Below are 21,864 nucleotides of genomic sequence, written 5' to 3'. Positions count from 1 at the left end.
TGTCTTACTTTGAAAGTATTCTTAGGGTTTGAGAATTAGCTCCCTTGTAATTGGTTGGAGAGGAATTTCCATGATTTCCACTAATTTCTTTGATTTCCACTAATATTGGAATGCATTTGTAAGCATTACTGTCCTCTCTTTTGGAGGTCATAGGACTTTGACTGGACTTAAACTCTCTTGGAATTTAATCCAGTCATAGTGAAGTGAACCATTTCACTTTTTAAAAATTCCCTTCTGTTTTGTATTTGATTCTTTTTCCTACGTATTTTTCAGCCTAGTCTGCTTATTTTATTTGCATTCTTTCATTCAGGAATTGAATCATTTATGAAGCTAATTTTAAACAAAACAGACATTGCAATTTAAAAAATAATTTGTAGTGGCAGTTACTGTTTTGTTGTGTTATTTTATTATTTTATTTTTACTCTGATTAATAATTATATTAATAATATATAATTAAATAATTATACATTATATTATACTCAATAATAATTGAAATTTGAAAGAATTCTCTAGGCTTCTGAGTTATCCTATTTATCTTATTGATTCAGTTTATGGAAAAATTCTTAAAATTTAATGGCATTTGATAACAAGAATCACTTGAAACAGCTATTCTTTGAAAGAACTCTCTCTTTCCTCAATAAAACAAAATCCACAACAAAATATACTACATGGTGATCTGTCATTTGAGGTAGTGAAACAGATCAGTTCATATACTGAAGTTTCCTCATTACTGGACTGTTAGGATTCTTAAATATTCGATAGAAGTCCTGTTTCATCCAGCTACCTTCTCTCTGATGTCTTCAGTGCCTAAAGCATGGGACGTTCCCCTGTTGCCCTCTTTAAAATACTTTCTTTGTCTCTTTACCTCATCCCATCACATACTAGTATTCTGGAAGATATTTTATTAAAGTTATAGTTTTTTTATGTTTTTGGTTTTTTTGGTTTTTTTTTTTAAGGCAGTTGGGGTTAAGTGACTTGCCCAGGGTCATACAGCTAGTAAGTGTTAAGTATTTGGTCTGAGACCGGATTTGAACTCAGGTCCTCCTGACTTCAGGGCCGTGCTCTATCCATTGCCCCACCTAGCTGCCCCAATTAATTATTTATTTTGGGGGGGGTAATTGGGGTTAAGTGACTTGCCCAGGGTGACACAGCTAAGTAAATGTCAGATGTTTGGTCTGAGGCCACATTTGAACTCAGGTCCTCCTGACTTCAGGGCTGGTGCTCTATCCACTGTGCCACCTAGCTGTCCCCTATTTTTGTTTTTCTTTTAAGGATCTTTATGTGAAGTTTAAGTGTAAGGTGATTTTAAAACAGAAACACCGGAACTTATACATCCAAATGACTACTTACTTTTACAAAGTAGTTACCTTAGAAGACTTTTTACTTAATGTCAGTGATTGCAACTTTGCTCAATATTTTTTTGAAACTCTTCTTATAGACTCCATCTTAAAAGCCATTAAAGCCAGAAGGGACCTTAGGGACTGTCTATTTCAAATCACTTATATTACAAATGAAAAGAAACTGAAGCCCAGAGAAATCATGTGACTCTTGCTTAATTAATTTAGTTATCTATATGCCATTTAGAAAAGATAGGGCTGTGCTTACTAATATAGTGCTACAAATGAATTTTTTTTAATCTATGTAATATCTTTAATCTAAATTTTAAGGGAGTTGTTTTCATATCAGCAAAAAAGTTCAAATTTCATTACTATTAAAACCTTTTTTTACATCCCTTTGAGATACCTAATAAATATGTACTATATTATATGCTATTACTTATAACATGAAGAAATCTGACATGTTGGGGAGTTTATAGCCAGAGATCAGAATTTTATGGAAACCTAGGTAAAAATAGGTACCTGAATAAGATCCAGAGTAATTGTTATAGTTACAAATTAAGTAATATTAACCTCTTACTTTTACTTTTATTCTGAGTAAATAATTACTGCTTTACAAGTGCTTAAATGTATTGTCCTCTCCTTATTGATTTTTCCTTTTAAATGTTGGTTCATGTTATATGTTTGTATTTTCTTTTTTAAAGGATATGTGGGATTAGTAAATCAAGCTATGACTTGCTATTTGAACAGCCTTTTGCAAACACTTTTCATGACTCCTGAATTCAGGAATGCATTGTATAAGTAAGTATTTAAAGTAACTTAAAAAGGTAATTGGCATAAAACTTTAAGGTGTTTTGACAACTAAATCCCGTTTACTTTCTCGCATTTTAAATAACTCACACTATGTTGCTTTAAGGCTTATGTAGTGCTTTCTTCTGAGCAGCTCCGACAAGTAGGTGTGCAAATATTATTGTTTGCATTTTGTAGAAGTGGAAACTAGGACCTACACAGGTTAAGTGACTGTGTTCATGATCATAACAGTGAATGAGTGTGTAACCTGGCTTTTGAACCCAAGTCTTCTGACTACCAATCCAGTACTCTTTCATCTAACACTATACTGGCTTTCATCTGTCTCTAAAAACTGGAAATTTCTCAGACATGCTTTCCTAGATACTAGGTAAGAGTCTAAAAGATTAAAGAGAGAAGTAATTGAATGGGGCTATCTCAAAAGTTAATATTCTCGATATGGAACAGATTTAGAAATATATTTACATTTAAACTAAAGTGTTATTTAAATCTATGTGAACCCAATATTTATTAGTTTCTAGCTTAATTTTCATGTCACAGCTACTTCATAAGTTAAATTTGGAAACTACATTTTGAGAGAATCTGAATATATTAAACAATTCTCCTTTCCTTAGTCATCTTTAAAGGACTTCTAATTAAACATAGAATTTTAAAAATCAGGTTTTCAATTTTAATTAACACATGGTGTCCTCTACTGAAGTCTTACTCTGACAAAAGTTTAATATCATAGAGTGGAAATAACTGAATTCTTAAAGGTGATACCAGTGAAGCTCTGAGTATGTATGTCCGAGGACCGGTCTAAAGAGCATAGCCACCAGATAATTGCTGTCCAGGTGATTCGAGTTTTTGCCTACAACATCTGCATCTGATCTGTATCAGTAGAGGTGGTATACACAGGGGTGAACTCTGTCTTTAAAGTATTGAAGTTGTATTGAGGTATACTTGCTTCACCCAGTAGATATATAACAGTTTTTTCAGTAATAGGTTTCATGAATTTAATTATATTGTTAACTGACTTTAGCTTAAATTACAAAGCAGTTAGGTGACTCAGTGGTTAAGAGTGCTGGACCTGAGATCAGGAAGACCTGAGTTCAACTACAGTCTCAGACAATAACATTACTACCTTACAGGGTTGTTGGGATAGTCAAATGAAATGTTGTAAAAGTGCTTAGCATAGTGATTGGCAAGTAGAAGCACTATATAAAAGTTTATTCCCTCTCCTTTCTCTCCCCCTCCTTCCCTTATTTGTTTTATTGTACTAGCATGAGGCCAGGCTAGTTACATAGTCATAGTAACAGGAGGCAGGTGGTTGGGTCCTTCCAAACTATTAGTTCTATGTGCTAGCTAATTTAATTAGATTTTTTTTTTTCCTAAAAATTTCAGGTCCTGTTCTTTGATCAGTTGGGCCCTGTTTGTCTCTCAGACAACATATTGAATAATAACACTAAAGGGACTTACTTTTTGTAGAAACCCTGCCATAACTAATTTTAAGCAAAATATCCTTTTGTAACGTAAATAATTATACTCTAATCTGTTTTAAGTTCATATTCTATATATTATGTTTCCTAAAGCCAGACATACATTAACTCCATTTCTTATAAGATGTATCTCTAGGAACACTATCCACAATTACTAGGGATTTTACCAAACTTCATCTGTCTTTTAAAAAGCCTTCACTGGATTCTATCATTTCCTCAAACTGTCATTCCCGATCATACCTCCTTTTCTTAGCCAGACTCCTAGAAAAAGCTTTCTACACTTAATGCTTAGTGCTTCCTTCTTCTGTCACTTTTCAGTCCTTTGCAATCTGGCTTTCAGCTTCATCATTTGACTAAAGCTACTCTCTCCAGTTACCTTTCCATCGATCTGTTAATGGCCAAATCTGATTTTTTTTTTTTTTTTTTTTTTTTTTTAGGCCTTATCCTTCCCTGCCTATCTGCTGCATTTGACACTATTGACTGTCAATCTCTTCTCTGGATGCTACTTTCTCCTAGTTTACCTTATCTAACCATTCTTTCCTACTCTCTTGGTTCATAATGTATATCATACTCCCAACTGTGGGCATTTCCCAAGATTCTGTTCAAGGGTCCCTGTTCTTTCCTATCTTTACACTTGGTGACCTAATCAGTTTCCTTAACTTTAATTATCTGTGTATCAGTGACTCAGAAATATAAATCTAGCCCCATTCTCTTTTCTGAGCCTCAGTCCTCTATCACTAACTGACTCTTGGACATTTCAAATTGGATGTTGCTGAGACTCACCCAAGTAACCAATCTAAAACAACAAATCCAAAAAAAGAATTCTCGTTCTCCCCTAAACTTGTGGCTCTTCAAAATTTCCCCGTTTCTTTGGAAAGCACCAACATTCTTCTAGTTTCCCAGGTTCATAATCTCAACACTTTCTTTGACACCTCATTCTCCTTCACCCCCATATATCTAGTCACAAAATCTTGCCATTTCTATGTCCCTAACATCTCTCACATCTGACTTCTCTTATATCTGAACTTTTCTCTCTACTCAAAGTCATCACCTTACTTCAGCCCCTCATCTTCTCTTGCTTTTATTATTAGAATTGGTCTACTTCCCTCAAGTCTTCACTTGAATCCATCTTCTACAGAGCTGCCAAAGTGAGTTTTCCGGCATCTCGGATCAGTTACAAATTCTTTTGTTTATCTTTTAAAGCCTTTCATTACCTTGCCTTCATCTATATTTTCAGTCTTCTTGGACATCATAGGCCCTCTTGCACATTCTGATTCAGCTCTGTTCTTCAGGACAACATTTCATTCATTCTGTCTCCATGCCTTTTCGCTGACCATCCTTCGTTCCTGAACACTCCCTCCTCGCCTCTATCCTGTGAAGTACTGCTCTTTAAGATGCAGCTCAAGTGTCATCCTCTATATGAAACCTTTTCACATGTCCCTCACTGCTAGTGGTCTCCCTCCCCAACTACCTTGTCAATTATTTTGTATTTATTCTCTTTATACTTATTCTTTGTATACTTATATGTGTCCTTCCTATCTCCTCTGTTAGGATGTAAGCTCCCTGAGAGAGTATACTGTTTCGATCTTTGTACTTCTATTCCTTGTACCCTAATGCAGTGCCTGGCACATAGTAGGCACTTAAAAGCTTGATTGACTAATTAATAGGAGTAGACTGGGCCTTTGATGTCATTGGGATTAGAAGCTGTCTGGTTCAGGTCAGGTTGGCACCTTCTCTGCACCTTACAGTCTTAGAGAGTTGATTACAGCAGTGTATATGAAATCATAGAGAGGCAAAAGACTTTGGTTAGAAACATGCTAGGAACATAATTGTCAAAGTTAAAGGCCAACTAGTTTGGGGAGAATTGTAATTTGTAAGAGAGTTCATTGGGAAGTATCTATTGTCTAAATAAAATGTGTCAGTTTTTTAAAAACAAGAACTGTATAGGGATGAGAACTTAAATGTACATTTTTTTTTGCTAGTAAGATGTTTTAAAACAAGATAGTTTGTATTAACTCCACATTGAGTACATAAACATTTTTCTGGTGCTTGATTTTTAAGTTTGTTTAAATTAGAAAATTGGCATCATCTTGTGACCTAGCTTCATATCTTTCATTTACTATGCATTTATTATGTACCAACTATGAATGTATGTACTAGAGGTTGTGGTAGAGATGAAAGAAAAATAAAACAATATACCTATAGTCATATAGCTTAGTTATAATGGTAAGATGAAAGTAATGGTCCAAACTGACATGCTGGTTTTCAAAGTACATTTAACAACAGTGACAGTAATAATAGCTAGCATGTATATATCACTTGAAGGTTTGCAAATCACTTCTTAAATATTATCTCATTTGATCATCAGAACAACCCTGGGAAGGGTTTGCCATTATCCCTGTTGTACATATGAGGAAACTGAGGCAAACACAGGTTAAGTGACTTACCCAGCTGGTAAATGTCTTCTGAGGATAGATTGGGTATTCCTGGCTCCAGGTCCAGCCCTCTATCCACTGAAAGTGTTTGGAAAAACAGAAGAGAGAACATCCCTAACAAGGGAAGTTATAAAGAAAGTTGAAGAAGTAGAATAAGCATCATGTTTTTAAGGGGTGGGGAATGGAATTAGGATATCACCTTGGCTTGAGCACAGATTTTTATTTCCAATAGTAGTCTTGAAGCATTGTCATTCACCTAGTCACCCATGTTTAAAACCACAGGCTTACCCTTGACTTTCCTTCTCCCTTGCCTTTCATGGCAATTCAGTTACTAGATTCTGTTCTTCTTCTGAATTATCTCTTCAACCCTACCTGTTCCCTATGATCTTACTCTTCCTACCCAAGGACAGTCCCTCATTGCCACGAGTATGTCAGCTTCACGCAGTTCTTTCTTAATTGTCTCCGTTTCACGTTATGCTTTATACTGTTGCCAGGATAACAATCTGTTCAAATAATTTCTTTACTCAAAAAATCTTGCTCTGTGTTGCCTATTAAGTAGTTTTTAACTCTCTGCCTGGCATTCAAGGTCCTCCATAACTTGGCCCAACCCTGTCTTTCCAAACTTATCTCATATTACTATGTGATCTATATACCAGCCAAATTAATAACTCTGTCCCTTGAACACATGCCAGCTCTTATTTGATCCTCATAGGTATGAGTGCTCAGACTGTTTCCTAAATCAGAGGCATCAGACTAAAGGAGTTGGGGGAGAAGGTGGTGGAGGGAACCTCAAATGTTTAACAAAATAAATTTAAAAATTTAAATATAATATAATGTAGATAATGTTAATTTGTATTTTCTGAGTCAATACGTGACCCAAAGGAATCTGTTTCTATTTGAGTTTGAAAACACCATTACCTTATACCTTTCCCACCTTCTTTGCCTTTGGTGTCTTGAATTCTTTCCAGTCCTTTAAATCACACCTCAAATGCTCCTTCAGGAAGCCTTTCCCCATCCTCCTGATCAGCTGTGACTTTGCCAGGTCTTGGATAACACTTTATTATGTAGCTTTGTAAAGCAGTTATCCTTAAATAGTCTGTATTATAGCTAGTATGTTAGCATTTTCTCCGTCTATTATCTTGTAAACTTCCTGAGGGCAGGTACTGCCTAGTCATAACTTCTCTCAACACCTATCACATTGCTCTCAGTAGACACTTAAGTATTTGTTTATTTGTGTGTGATTTTATAGATGGAGTGGCAATAGACTGAGGCATAGCATTGAATATAAGGCAGAAATTTTTTTCCTTGTTGTCACAGGCAATGGGCATCTATTAAAGATTAATTTTTTTCATCATGACAGGGAAGTGATGTGACCAAAGTATTACTAAAGGAAAATTTTGCAGCAATATATAATTTTTATTTTAAGAGAGGGAGAGCATGAAAGAAGTTAGACTAGTTAGGAAGCTATCATAATAATCCAGATAAGAGTTGAGGAAAGCCTCCACTGAAGTGGTGGTCATGGGAATTAAGAGGAAGAGATGATTGGTCATTCTGAAAAAACAAGCAATAGGACTTACCACTGTGTACCAGCAAACTTTAGGATGCTGTGGAAGAGATTAATCTTGGATAAGATACTGGCTTTGTGGAAGGGATAACCCAAATTATTTCTTTTACCCTAAAGGACTAAAGTGGATTTAAGTACCTTGAAGAAGTATTAAAATGAGTGTTTAGAGTATGAGTATTTAGAAGAGGCTCAAATTACTGCGGGTGGGGCAGGGTGCCTTTGGGGATAAACTAAAGAGGTGGCTTCATAGAAGTGATAGGTCAGATATGTTCAAGGGTGAAGCAATGGGTAGAATAAAAGATAGCGCCAAGGTTTCTGGCCAAGATAGCTCAAATAATAGTGGTGCCACTCAATGAAATGGGGTGGAAAAATTCATTTTGAGGCATATTGAATCTTCAGGATTGCAAATGGAGATCTTCATTAGGTTAGGAGTTTGGGAATCTGGGACTCAAGTTTTGGTGAGAAATCATGAGCATGCGAGAATGTAAAGTTTCTCTAAAATTATTTTTTAGGTTTTATTGATATTAGTGCCAGTGTGCTTATTGAATAATTTAAAAATATTATTCAAATATCTCACTTTTATAGGTGGGAGTTTGAGGAATCTGAAGAAGATCCCGTGACAAGCATTCCATACCAGCTTCAGAGACTCTTTGTTTTATTACAAACCAGCAAAAAGAGAGCAATTGAAACAACTGATGTTACAAGGAGCTTCGGATGGGATAGTAGTGAGGGTAATTAGTTCTCTTGTGAATTGTACTTCTTTGTTGTAAATTACAGTCAGTATTGTAGGAAATAATAGTTGCTTGGCTCAGTCTTACTAATAGCCCTTGGAAATGTACAAAGCTTTATATTAAAATTTAGGTTAATTATATTTCTTTTACATCTTAGTCTTTCACTAGAGTCTTTGTCTAGTGTTTCACTAAGACATGGTGGTGACCCTGGGTTCTTGAAGAATATATCAGCAGATCCTGGAAAATGTCTGTAGTCTGAGAACCAGTCTGGGGGGGTCTGGAGAAGCACCTCACCAGAACGTTGGCCACCAGGTGGTGTGGGAGGCAGTGGGGCAAGGAGGGGTAATAACTTATGGAGATAGTCTTGACTGGGTGGGGGAGGATGGCAGGAGGGTGGGACATGGTGATCTGCATGAGTGAAGGGAATACTCACAGAAGGGGAATCACACGTCCCCTTGAAGTGTATTTTAGTATTTTGTGCTCTCTGTCAATTCAGAAAGCTCATTTAAAAATGTAAAAGTACCCGAAAGAAAATGTTTTTGTCAGCCTGAGCATTTTTACACTTACTTGGTCATGGCTTCTATTTGTAAAATGTATTAACTTACATATAAAATATATGTAAATTAATATTGTCTTTTTAATAAGCTTAAGTTTCTTTTTGTGACAGCTTGGCAACAGCATGATGTACAAGAACTTTGTAGAGTCATGTTTGATGCGTTGGAACAGAAGTGGAAGCAAACAGAGCAGGTGACTTAGATTTTAAACTTGGGAGTGCTGGTAATCCTTTTGGGGTCAAATATTACCTAGAAAGTGATTTTTGGCTTATTGTCTTTATATAAAAACATTAGTAGGAGCTTTCATTTAGTCATTGAATTAATAAGTTTGTTCTTCATTTTGAATATTACATTTTATAGTACTTACTGAATTTTTTATTCCATCATTTATAGTATTCAAAATACACTTATCGATCAATAAGCATTTATTAAGCACCTGCTATATGCCAGGTGCTATGCTAGGTGCTTGGGATCCAAGAACAAGGAATAAAACATGCCTTCTACCCAAGGAGCTAACATTCTAGTGGGGGAGACAATGAGCACAAATATGAAGTGAATTAATCTAACTAGATACAAAGTAGTTTGATATAAGGTAATTAGGGAAGGAGGGCATTGGCAGTTGGTGGAATCCTACTTTCCCTTTCCCAGTCCCCCTTAATGCTAAGATCTTCTCCCTCTATTGATTTTCTCCTGTCAGTAGCCTGTTTGTCTCCTCTGTTTGACTGTGAGCAAGGACTGTGTTTTACCTTTCTTTGTATCCCCTAGTGCTTAACACAATACCTTGCATATAGGTGCTTAATACATATTAATTAGCTGACTGGCTAACAGAAAGAAGATGGCATTTGGGTTGTATTTCAAAGAAAGCTAGGGACTCTGTGAGGGAGAGGTAAGGAGGGAATGCATTCCAGGCATGGAAGACAGCTAGAATTACATCCTGAATTTTAGAGCCCAAAGGGAATCTTAGTTGTCATTTAGTCCAAACCCTTTTGTTTTATATATTGCATGTAGAAAGTGGAAAAAGTAGAGTGTAAGTATTTTGGGGGAGGCACCATGTTTTAGTGGAAAGAGCACTGGACCTGGTTTTGAGTATCAGCTCTAACACTTAACTCTGTGACTGAGGGCAAGTCATGGAATCTCTAAGCCTTAGGTTTTTTTATCTGTAAAATAGGGACAATAATATTTCACTTCCTACCTCCCAGGGTTGTTGTGAGGAAAGCACTTTCTAAAACTTAAAACAGCATAGAAATTTGAGATGTGATTGATGTTTGTCTCCCGCAGGGCCTTGCATATAAGAAAAATAGCTTCCCAATAAATGTAGCAAATAAATGATTAGTACTGTGCCTGGCAATTAACAGGGATACCAGAAACAAAACAAAAATTTAATCTATGGAGTTGCCCTATAGGAGTTTAAGGTAGATAAGATACATATACATACATATATAACATACATATATACACACACACCTATATATATATACATATGTGTGTGTGTGTATATATAACATTTACTTTAACAGTGAAAGACAGTGTACAGTTAAGTGCCAAATGGATTTAGCAAAGTGATTGTTGTAAGTTTCGGAGAAGAAGAGGAATATCAGTAAGTGCTTGGTCAGAGAAGGCCTCATAGAAGACGTAGAGACTAAGCTTGGTCTTAATGAGAGGAAAAGGCACATGGGGTGGGGGTGGGGTGGGGATGACTATGTCGGGGGGAGTATGGGAAGTGAGATAGCACGGACAGAGTTTTCAATTTGGAACTTAATATGGTATGCTTAAGGGGCAGGAGGTAGACAGTGGACTTGGCTGAAATACCGAATTTCATAAAATCTCAGAGTTAGAAGAGAATTTAAGATATTATCTATTCTGACAAACTAAACAGGATTTTCCTCTGCAACATCCCTGACAAGTGGTCATCCAGCTTTCCCTTGTAGACCTCCAGTGTGGCATTCCTCTTACTTCCCAAGAAGGGAATCTATCTCTTCCCTAGGCAGCCCATTCTACTTTTTTGAAGATTGCAATGATGCATAAATTAATAAATAAAAAGAAAATTGTAATGGTTTAGGAAGTTTTGCCTAACATTAAGCCTCTCTGAAGCTTTTCTTCACTGGGCCTAGTTTTACCCTGTAGAAGTGAGCAGAACAAATTTAATCCCAGTTGTTAAAAGTAAAACTAGTAAGTAGAGTAAAGCCGAATTTTAATGGATCTTAGGTGTTAGCAAGAATAAATTATCTTTATATGATGCTTTCAGATTCAGAAAGACTTTTTCACATCAGTCCCACGAGATTTTACATTTTACAGCTATAGAAACTGAATTTCAGAGAGACTAAGTGATTTGCCCATCTGGTCACATAGCTTGTAAGTCTCAGATCAAGGAATTAAAAGCAGGACCTCCTAATAGTAAGGCCAGTGTTCCTTCTTCTAGGCAGGCATAGTACCTGCACCAGGGAGCTTATAGTGCACTAATACACAGAGAAACATTAGGCACTCACCAAGTACTTCTTACCTGCTTGACCATTTCAATGGTCAGTCACTATAGTAGAGTGATTTTACTGGGTTCCTAGAGGGACATGGAGGGGAGAGAGTGGATAGCATAAATTCTAGGAATATTTATGTGGAAAAGGACATTGACTATATCGATGCTTGGTTTTGCTTACCCAATGATAGGGCCCTTTAAAAATATTTACCCATGAATTGCCTTTTACTTACTTATCAGTGTACGTGCTAACAAGTTTTGCTTGAGAAATCAAGGGAAAAATATATTAGTAGATCTAAAATTTCATTCTGACTTCCTTTCCTAGTGCCATCATTTCAGTTAAGAACAACAGGGCACTCTTATTTTGAGAGGGGGCAGGAAACCAGATGGGGGAACTAGAAAGAGCTTCCACAGATGATTTCTTCAAATCCTTTCCCCAGAGGGTTGTTCTAAAATTCAGTGTACAATAATCAAAAGGCACAAAGCTCACCAGTGGACAAATCACGCTTGAGGAAAATAGCTTTCTTTTAAATGAGGATACTTTAAGAAAACTTTCATAGAATGTTTTAACAGCTTTTAAATTAGTTAGAAAATTACATAATTGTGCTCTTTATAATTGCCTTACATGTGTATTATGTTTATTATGGAATGTTTTAATCTTTGCTTGTACCATGCAGTAAGTGGTATGGTTTTTATAAAATAAGTATGGAGATTGAGAGATGAATAGTAATATTTCATTTTTTAACATAATTATGACTCTGATCTCCATTGGCATAATCATGGCATGCCTTTTAGTTGTGATGGAAAGTAATTCTTAGAATGTGCTATTTGGATAATGTGGTTTCATTTCAATTTATTTAATAGGTTTATATATTTTTGATAGGCTGATTTAAAAGGGAACTTTCTACATTTAGTTCATATTGACTCTTTAAAATAGTATTACTCTTTCATACTGATAATAAATACAAATATATTTTAGCTGTGACCCATAGGATTTTGGATAAATGATAAAGTTTTGAAGATTTCCAGGACTTTACTTTTTAATAAGAAAATTAAGTTTTTCTTAGAAGCTCTTTATAAAGATGGTGAATGTTCCTCTGATGTCACATATTGTTACAATAATTTTCAGTGAACATTTTTAAAGATAAAAATATTCTTCTTTTAGGCTGATCTTATAAATGAACTCTATCAAGGGAAGCTGAAGGACTACGTGAGGTGTCTGGAATGTGGTTACGAGGGCTGGAGAATCGACACGTATCTTGACATTCCATTGGTCATCCGGCCTTATGGTTCCAGCCAGGCATTTGCTAGTGTGGTGTGTACCTTTCAGCTGACTGCTTGTGTATCCATACACAGAATACATAATAGCACATGGGTATAATTTATTTTAAGGTAAGTATCATCCTAGATACTCCCTCTTGGGTTGTTAGTCATTCTGCAGTTAAGCTAGCAAGATCTAAAAGATTTTGACCCTTCAGTGAGTCCTAATAGTGCATGTATATAAAGGAAAAGAAATGCCAATGTACTGCCTCATGGCTAAGGGTTTTATTCATTCCAGTAAGACATAAGATTGGTTTCATTGTCCTTTTCAATTTTAATAATCCAATTTATAAGTGCTTTTTTGATGAGCCCTTTCTGTGCCGAAAGGTAATTTGTTTGCAGGGGGAGATGGGGAGTGGGACTTAGAAACTTGAAAATTGCACATTTTTTGCTTTTAGAGACTGGCTAAATCTTTACAAAACATATACTCTGTTTTTGAAACTTAATTTAAATGAAAATCATAGATTATGCATGTACAAAAATGGGAAATGTGATCATACACTTGATTTTCTTTCTTAAAGGCAAAGTTCTCATCAGCTTGATAATCAGGTATTACTTTTCTAATTTGGAGATTCTAGCCTAATTCTTTTTCCTATCTATCCCTAGTAGCTACTTAATTTTTCTTAACCCACTGGTTTTTACTACCTCTTCCAAAGTAAAGGGCCAGAGAAGGATTAGTTAAATTTAGGGGGGAAGGGACATGGTTGTTAAGGAGGTTTGAAGATTTACTTACTTCTGTTCCACATTTGCACACATATTACCTATTTGGAAGCCCACTCAGAAAATTAGACCTGGCTTATAGTTTGTGTCAGAAGCATTGTCTGTATTTGATAGTAGCCTGCTTGCCAGTGGTATCTAGCTCTGTAAATATTTTCTGTTGTTGCAGGCTACAGGAGCAGCTGTGATTTGAGGATTATCCAAAAATGTGTATGTTTATTAAAGAATCTATTTTTTTTAATTTAGCAAATTTCCCTTAGAATAGTTCTAGTAAAATTAAAGTTATTTAGAAAGAAAAGCTAAATGTATGGTTCATCTTTAGCTCAATTTTACTTCAAATTTATTGTTATTGTAGGGATTACCCTTTCACTTAAAGTGATTAGGAATAGATGTGAAATAAATTTTTCTTTTAAAAAAAAGGTGTGGTTTGAAAGCATAAATTTGAATTTCCAAGTAAAATATACTGTGCAAAAAAGGAAGCAGTGACTTCTAGAATAGGACTAATATCTTAAGGATTTATATGACATTCATTGACTACATTTAAATATATTTCTAGTATTTATTGAGCACCTAAGTATCTAGTTCTGTGGCGCTGAGGGCCACACAAAAATCAAATAATATCTTGTATCTCTGATGGTATTACAAGCTTCTTCAATGGGATACAAGGTACAGATGAAAAATAACAGGAAAAAAATTTCTGTGATTAATTACCGGAATGTGTAATACAAACAATAACAAGATCAATGTAATCAAAGGTAGCTGATCTCAATTTTTGCTTGTAGCCTATGAAATAAATATTCCTAGTGTGTATGGGGGATGAGAATCCATTGCATTCCACCTTCACATAGAATTCAGACCCAGTACAGATTTTATTTTATAGCCTTTACCCAGGGTTTGATTGTACCTGAACCTTCAGATCACCTGTAAGGGTGTTTGAGGGTTTTTTGCCCTAGGGGTAGTTATGATTTGAGTATAAAATTAGTATCTTCCACAGATGAAGTTGACAGATTACCAGCACTGCCCATCCAGTGCTATTCCCCTTCCCTTAGACTAGTCCAGGTTATCATTTAAGTAGGGTACAAGGCAATATTTCTGTTGTTAATTCCAGTCTGCTGATTACCCATGTGTGGATACCAGGATGTGAGTTAGCAGGAAGTTAGGAACTATTATTCTGGCGTAAGTGGTTGAGGGGAGACCTCCCCCTATTTATCACTGACTTACAAGTAGAAGAGAACATCAGGGTGCTTTATAAACTACTATTTGAAACTCTGATGTTTAGCCATTTCACATAACTGAAGTACTAAAAATCTATTGATTGTGTAGCTATACATACATACATACATACATACACACATACACATACATAAATATATATATAAAATTTTTGTTGAAGAACTTCAGAGCTGTATGCTTTATTGTTGTTGTTATTTCCTAGTAAAATAAGCCACAATGTGGAAGGTAGTTCCAAAATAGTTCAGTGCAAGCAATCAAGACTATGTTCTCCAGTTTCTCTACTAAATAATATCCTTCTGGTTTTTATGAAACCATTTTTCATGTTCCCTTTTATTTTGGATTTATTGGGATTTGGTAAAACCATCTTACTATTTTGCCTTTGGACATTTGCAGAGTTGAACTTTATGTTGATAAGTAAGATAGCTTGGCAATGTCTTTTGGTTTTACCAATTAGTTATCCTGCTTGTTTGCCTTCTTAGTAGATATTCTTTTAGCTCTGTAGACTTCAACAGTGGAGAGATATGGAGGATACTTGCTTTTGGAGAAGGGAAAAACCACCTGTTTCTAAGTGGCATTCTCTGAAGGTAGTATCCTTCATTGATCCACAGATGATGGTGGTGGTGGTGGTGGCGGTGGTGGCGGTGATGGTGGCAGTGGTGGTGGTAGTTCATTGGGAATTGGAAATCACAGCTATGAAGCAGTATGTAAGCAGGTTTACACACATGCGCTAATAGGGCTTGCGGAAGGGAACCTGAAACTTACTAGACTTTGCTAGTATCTCCTGAGGGAAATTGCAGCAGGCGAAACCACCCAAGATAGGGGTTCTAAGGAGGATACTACCTTCAGAGAACTCTAGTTAGAGGTAAGTGATTTCCCATTGTTTTATGAAGTTGAAACTAGAATGTAGTGTTTTGAATCAGCATGAGTTCTCATTACATAGTATCTGAAGTTAGGGTTATATCACTGCTTGCCATTGTGTGCTGTTCCAGTATTATGCACATTTAAGAATGCAGTTTCTTAAATGTAGATTAAAGATGTTTTGCAGAGTATTATAAAACTCTCTTTAAAATATTAAAAATAATTTCTACCTTCAATTTGAATTATACTATGCAATCTCATTTAGTTTCCTGGCTTCATTAGTGGAATTTGTGCATTTGTTTTATTATGTGTTTATCCACTTTCCTTATCACATGTATCTTTTTATAGCAGAATATGACTTATATCATTTAAATTCATAGATATTTAAAATAACTTGACCGTACAAGGCATTTCAGGTTTTGACATAAATATAAGGTTTATTTCAACTTCCCTGACACCACAAAATTCTAAGTAATTCACTTCAGAAGTCCTCCACCTGAATGTAAATTGAAGGTTAAAATGTAAATTGATTTGGCATTCCCCTAATTTATCAGTATAATATCTTCAAGTCTTCATTCTCTTTCAGTGTTATCATGGCATTAGTTAACTTGTTAAAATAAAAAAATCTCAAAGCAAGTATTATTTCAAAACTCTTAATGAAATTTTTTTTTTCTGGTGTTCCAGCTGTCACATTTATGTAATTTTTTTCTTAAAAACATTTTCTTGTTCTAGGTTACTTTTTCTTTGAAACACTGAGGCAATTAATTTAGCAGATTTTTCCAAGAATATTCTAATATTTTTCCTCTGATATGATTGATTTTAAAGATTTTAAAGAAGTGAAATGGTAGAAGGATTATTAGATTAGACAGTGTTTCCTTTCACTTATTTTTTGTGTATTTCATCAGTATAAACTAACAAAAACAAATATCAATTAGCTGTATAAAATATATTTAATCATAATAAACTATATAGTAAAACGATTATAGAAATAAAAATTTGTCACTCAACTGCAGCTGCCAGACATTATAGTGTAGGTACTAAATTCACTTCAAATTACACTTTTTCCTGTTTACAGTTGAGCCTATCTTTTTAACAAAATTATGGCTTTAATAATTATGACAAAATTATAATTTAATATCCATCCATATTTGCTTATAAACAAATTCAAACAATTAATTACAATTATTAGGCAATAGTAATTAAATTGAATGGCATATATAAAACCTGAAAGATTAGATTTTTTATTATTTTTAATTGTAAGAGTATCTTGCTACAAATTAAGAAACAAAATCCAGTGTGACAGAATTGGCTGTTTAATGGTTATAATTTAGAAAGTGCTTGACATGGGATTGAAACTTAATTTAACACAGCAAATATATCTAAATCAAGTTAAATTTAATCTTTGTGGATTCAACAAATTCAATTCAACAACCATTAAGTGTTTACTGTGTGCAAGACTATCCATTAAAATCTTTTATGTTTAAACCCTGTCTGGAGGTGACCCTGTGTTCTTAAAAGCCAGGCCAATTTATCATAAACTGACAGGTTTGACCAAGCTGGAAAGACTTTAAGTATGAGCCCAGAGATGGGCTATCTGTTTGCCCAAGAATCAGGCTAGCCACTTCAGAGAAAACCAGTTACTCTTGAAGATCATCTGCTGAGTTGCAGAGCATTTGTGATCTTTGTCAGTGGAGTGACTATCAGCATCAATTGAATTATGAATCCTTGAAGTAGTAAAGATTCTTTAGGCACTGTGGTAGACAGTGAGGATTCTGACGTAAAAATAAAATAAAACAGTCCTTATTCTCAAGGAGCTTACATTTTACTGTTATATAATCAGATTGCTCTATAGCATTGTTAAAAAACAACAACAACAACAACAAGAAAGTGAGATTTTTCATCCCTAAATTAACTTGTGTTCCTTTATATGTTCTACATTTTTTTCAATGGAGATTTGATAAGACAGGAAATTAGTGCCTGTGAGCTTAACACTGCTAGGTATTGTGGAGGGTATAAAAATTGACACAAGCCATCCCCTAAATATAGTGGTCCATTTATTCATTTACATGTGATTAGACGATTGGTTCAGTTGGTTAGACAGTGGTATTGATGAGGCCATGGTTTCAAATTAGCCCTCCCTAACAGAGAACTTTGCTTAAAAAAAAAACAACTTTTTTCTACAAATGTATCACCAAGCTTAACTAGTCTCCTTGTAAAAGTGTGCTTTTTTTTTTGCTCCTAGTCATTGAAGGCCAGTGAAGAGAGTAGATTTCTCAGCACAAAGCCATGTGGAAACTCTACCTGGAAGACAAATCTATGTCTTTTGAATACTGTCCTTCCTTACCTCTGACTTTTCTCATTCTTCTTTCCCTCAAAGCTCAACTGAAATCCCATATCCAACATGATAATTGCTGTTACCCTCAGCTGCTAGTGCCTCTCCCCCAAAATAAAATTGTACTTATTTTTATATAATTATATGTGTACATGTTATCTTTTATAAAATATAAGCTCCTTGATGGCAGGAACTATTTTTTTTTTTCTGCCTCTAGTAGATAGTATAGTGCCTGATACATAATTGGTGCTTAATAAATTTGCTGGTTGGTTAATTAGAAAGGTAACATTCAAAGATAACATGTTATAACAATGTGACTTAAAAAAATATGACTTTATCTAAAACTATAATTTGTCCCAAGACCAGCTGGTAAAATGATTCATGTTGAATTCTGCTTTTTTTTTTTTAATTGGAAAAATTATCCATATAGATTTATTGCTATTTATATTTTTTCTGTCAAAAAATAAAATGATAATTTCAAGTAAGTTGAATAATAAAACATTTACCCTACACACTGAGTAATAGTAAATATCTAGGATAGTAATATTCAGAGAAGATGATCTGCTTTGGACAAATCACTTACCTATATTTGTGTCTTTTTTTCCTATTAAGAAGTAGGGATAGACAATGCTCTCTTTTCTGTGGATGGGAAAATATGGAGATTCTAACTGTACATTTCTCCCCGACTTCTTACTGGGCTTTGAGAATACCTGATTCCATAAAGATGCTGGTATTCTTGGCTCATTCTACAAACATTATGAGGGAAAAAGTCCTATGGTACAGTGCTACTTTTTCTGCCAAAAGAGAAGAAAGTGATCAAAAATAGTGATATGTATCAATGTAAAACTTTGTCAGAAGCTTAGCACATGATTTTTGTGAAGTTGAACAAAGCAATTAATTACTCTAGGCCTTTGGTAAGCAGTGAAATCCTTAATGATAATAGCGAAACATTGTTCATAATATTTCATTCAGTATTTGACAGTCCATAGGGACATCACTTTTATTTTAATACATAAAATATATTCTGGTATGGTCCTTTGTTGACTTGCACATCACACTAAGTCTACATAAATTTACATTACCACTTTTGTCCATCATTTACATCATTTATTTGTTGGTTGGATGGATGAATGAATGAATGAATGAATATAAACTTTTACTATGTAATGTGACTAGCTTTTAAATGGTTTTACTTGTTTCCAGAAGTTTCTGGTTTAAACTTAATCTAGTAATATTTGTTGGAGAATATGTAGTATAGGAAACTAGATAATTTACAGAAGTTGAATGAGTGCCTCTAGTATACTTTATGATAGCCTAAAATAGCATGAACTACTATTACCATTACTAGTCATTATAACTTTTACTTTCTCAATGTTTATAGTTTTCCATAGCTAAGAAAATACTTAGGCAAGATTTGAAGAGTCTAGTGGGCAAATGCCTTGTACTTCATACAAGTTAAGTACCTCTGGAGTCTACTTTTAGTGTATCAGGCTTGCTGTTGAGCAGGCTTCACGTGCAGAAAGTTTTAGAAGAAATTCAAGTGTTTTGCATATTCAGATTTTGTTAATCTGTTTTGAAAGCAATAATTTGACACCTTATGCAATTGGTCAATAGCTGTCATTGGTCAACAGTAAGCCCTAATGAAGGACTACCATCTTTCCAAAGCTCCTTCTTATTTGTAAATAATCTGGGAAGTATCTTTCTTCTTTATTTAAGTGATAACTAATTTTGTTTCTTTCTGTAGTCTTTTATATAGAATTTGGCATTCTTTTCAATCTTGAAAAATGCTTTCGGGGAAATAATTTGAAAAAAGTCTCTTCTGACTATTAGTCGAGCTCTTGATTGTGGGGAAAAAGCAGGGGCTGAAAAAAACAAAACAAAACAAAAAAACCTGCAAACATGTGTTTTGTTATTTGTTCTTAGTGCTTCCCTGTGTTCTGAGAAAGAAATGGAGGGAGAAGGGATGAATTTGGAGGCCTTTTGAATACCTTCTCATATCCTTGATCTCTTCCCAAAGTGGGATCCATCAAACAACAACATTTAGATAGTAATCTTATAAGCTGTGTGCCAGCCATTTTGCAATTGGTGAGTCTATTCTGCCAGACCACACCCCTTTTATTCTGCTTTTGAGGAACAACTTTTTCCATATCAAGCGAAATTACTTTGAAGATAACATGTTTGTATTAGTGACCCAATTTTCTTTAAATTGATATCTTATTAATATGCATTTGTCCATTGATATTTCTGCTTTAATACTACTGGGGAACAAATGACTTCAGATGGACTTTAAGATTAGATTAGATAAAAGTATTTATTAAGCTCTTACTAGCTCTACCAGGTAGAAATTATGAAGCCAAGCTCACTTTTTGCATTAAATGGGCTGTATCTTTTAGAAAACTGGAAAAATTATTAGTGTTGAGAATTAATTCAAAAGTGGTCTGCTTTTTTCTTGAGCATGCAAAATTGAAAAAAGAAGATCTGTTACTTCTGTTCCCTGAGAAGCAGTCTTGTAATAAGTTTTAAATAATGGAAGCTTTTGTAATAAGTTTTTAAAATATCTCACATGCATTAAAAATAGGACACAACTGATATTGTTTCAATTTTTACTAGTATATGCGGTTATGGAGAAAAGGGCTGAATTTAGTACTGAAAGTCTGTCATTAGAGATCTCATTGTATAGGTAATATGCATCATTGAGGTATTTGATTATCCAAGAAGAATGAGGTTGGGTGTGTGTGTATGTGTATCTGTCTGTCTATATACACATATACATACATACATACATATATATGTATAAAATATAGCCAAACACCTCCATTTCTTCTGGATTTATTGTGCATGAGCTGAATACTGAAAGAGTTACTAGTGTTTGAAAGAGAAAGACAGAACCCTTTTAAAATTTAAGGAATGAGGACTGCGATTGGTAAGTTAGCAAAGTACCACATTGTGTGATGAGTTATACAAAAATTGATTCCAGAGAAATTACTAAATGTGATGTGCAAAATAACAGGGACATTTTTTAAAATAGGAAAGCAGATGAGACCTTGTGGATATTTCTGATGCTGAATGAAATACGATGCTAGCTCAGTACATGACCACTTTTCTCTAGGTAGAAAAGTTATCCTTTCTTATCATTTCCTAATACTTTTCTTTGTGCCTCTCAGGTTTCTAAGTTTCTGGCCATGCTACTTTTAAAAATCTTTAGTAATTGTGATATCTGTTCAGGCCCTAGTCATTAACATATTTCTTTAAAGTAACAACCATAAAAGAATATATTTCTTTTACTAGGAAGAAGCATTACATGCATTTATACAGCCAGAGATCCTGGATGGCCCCAATCAGTACTTTTGTGAGCGGTGTAAGAAGAAGTGTGATGCACGGAAGGTAAACACCTCTTGTTCAGTTTGATGGTATAGATTACTTGAAACAACATTCAGTATTCAACAGTGGTTTCTTTTTAGGGCCTTCGTTTTTTGCATTTCCCATATCTGCTGACCCTACAGTTGAAAAGGTTTGACTTTGATTACACCACCATGCACAGGATTAAATTAAATGACCGGATGACTTTCCCAGAAGAACTTGATATGAGTACATTTATTGATATTGAAGATGAGGTAAATATAATTTTTTTTGAATATTCTGTTTTAAATTTGACACGTCTTTTAAATTCCTCTGTATTTGTGAGAAGCCTCGGTATTAGAGTATGCCACATATCACAGAACTTAATCCCTTAATGGACATTCTTTGCTTCTCCTGACTTTTTTTTTTAAGATGCCAGGGTCTGCAGAGAATATTTAACTTTATGAGAGGTTTCTCTGCCCACCCAAAATTGTGAACACTTTGCTATTTAAATTAAATTAATATGTTTTTGGAAATAAAATAAGCTCTAACAGTTTGGAGTTCACTGGTTAGAGAGTAGGACATTGGTGAATGAAATTAATGAAAAGGTATTTGTTAAGTGGCTATTATGGTGCCAGGCACTGTGCTAAGTGCTGAGTATCCAAATACAAAAAATGATATCTAGGCTT

At 34.6% G+C, this 21,864-nt stretch overlaps 1 protein-coding gene across 2 annotated transcripts in view; it reads left to right on the top strand.

Moving 5' to 3' along the window:
* The window catches only part of USP47 (ubiquitin specific peptidase 47), a 110,045-nt gene that overhangs the window by 49,017 nt on the left and 39,164 nt on the right, over window positions 1-21,864 (top strand). For both annotated transcript variants that reach the window (XM_027852591.1, XM_027852590.1), the window contains exons 5-10: window positions 2,042-2,138; window positions 8,207-8,352; window positions 9,020-9,099; window positions 12,542-12,691; window positions 21,125-21,220; window positions 21,298-21,450. In XM_027852591.1, the coding sequence (XP_027708392.1) occupies window positions 2,042-2,138; window positions 8,207-8,352; window positions 9,020-9,099; window positions 12,542-12,691; window positions 21,125-21,220; window positions 21,298-21,450 (722 nt within the window). The remainder of the gene's footprint in view (window positions 1-2,041; window positions 2,139-8,206; window positions 8,353-9,019; window positions 9,100-12,541; window positions 12,692-21,124; window positions 21,221-21,297; window positions 21,451-21,864) is intronic.

The sequence above is a fragment of the Vombatus ursinus genome, unplaced genomic scaffold (assembly GCF_900497805.2).
Source record: "Vombatus ursinus unplaced genomic scaffold, bare-nosed wombat genome assembly UNPS02009770.1, whole genome shotgun sequence".
Classification (NCBI taxonomy): domain Eukaryota; kingdom Metazoa; phylum Chordata; class Mammalia; order Diprotodontia; family Vombatidae; genus Vombatus; species Vombatus ursinus.
This window is presented reverse-complemented; position numbering and strand designations above follow the sequence as displayed.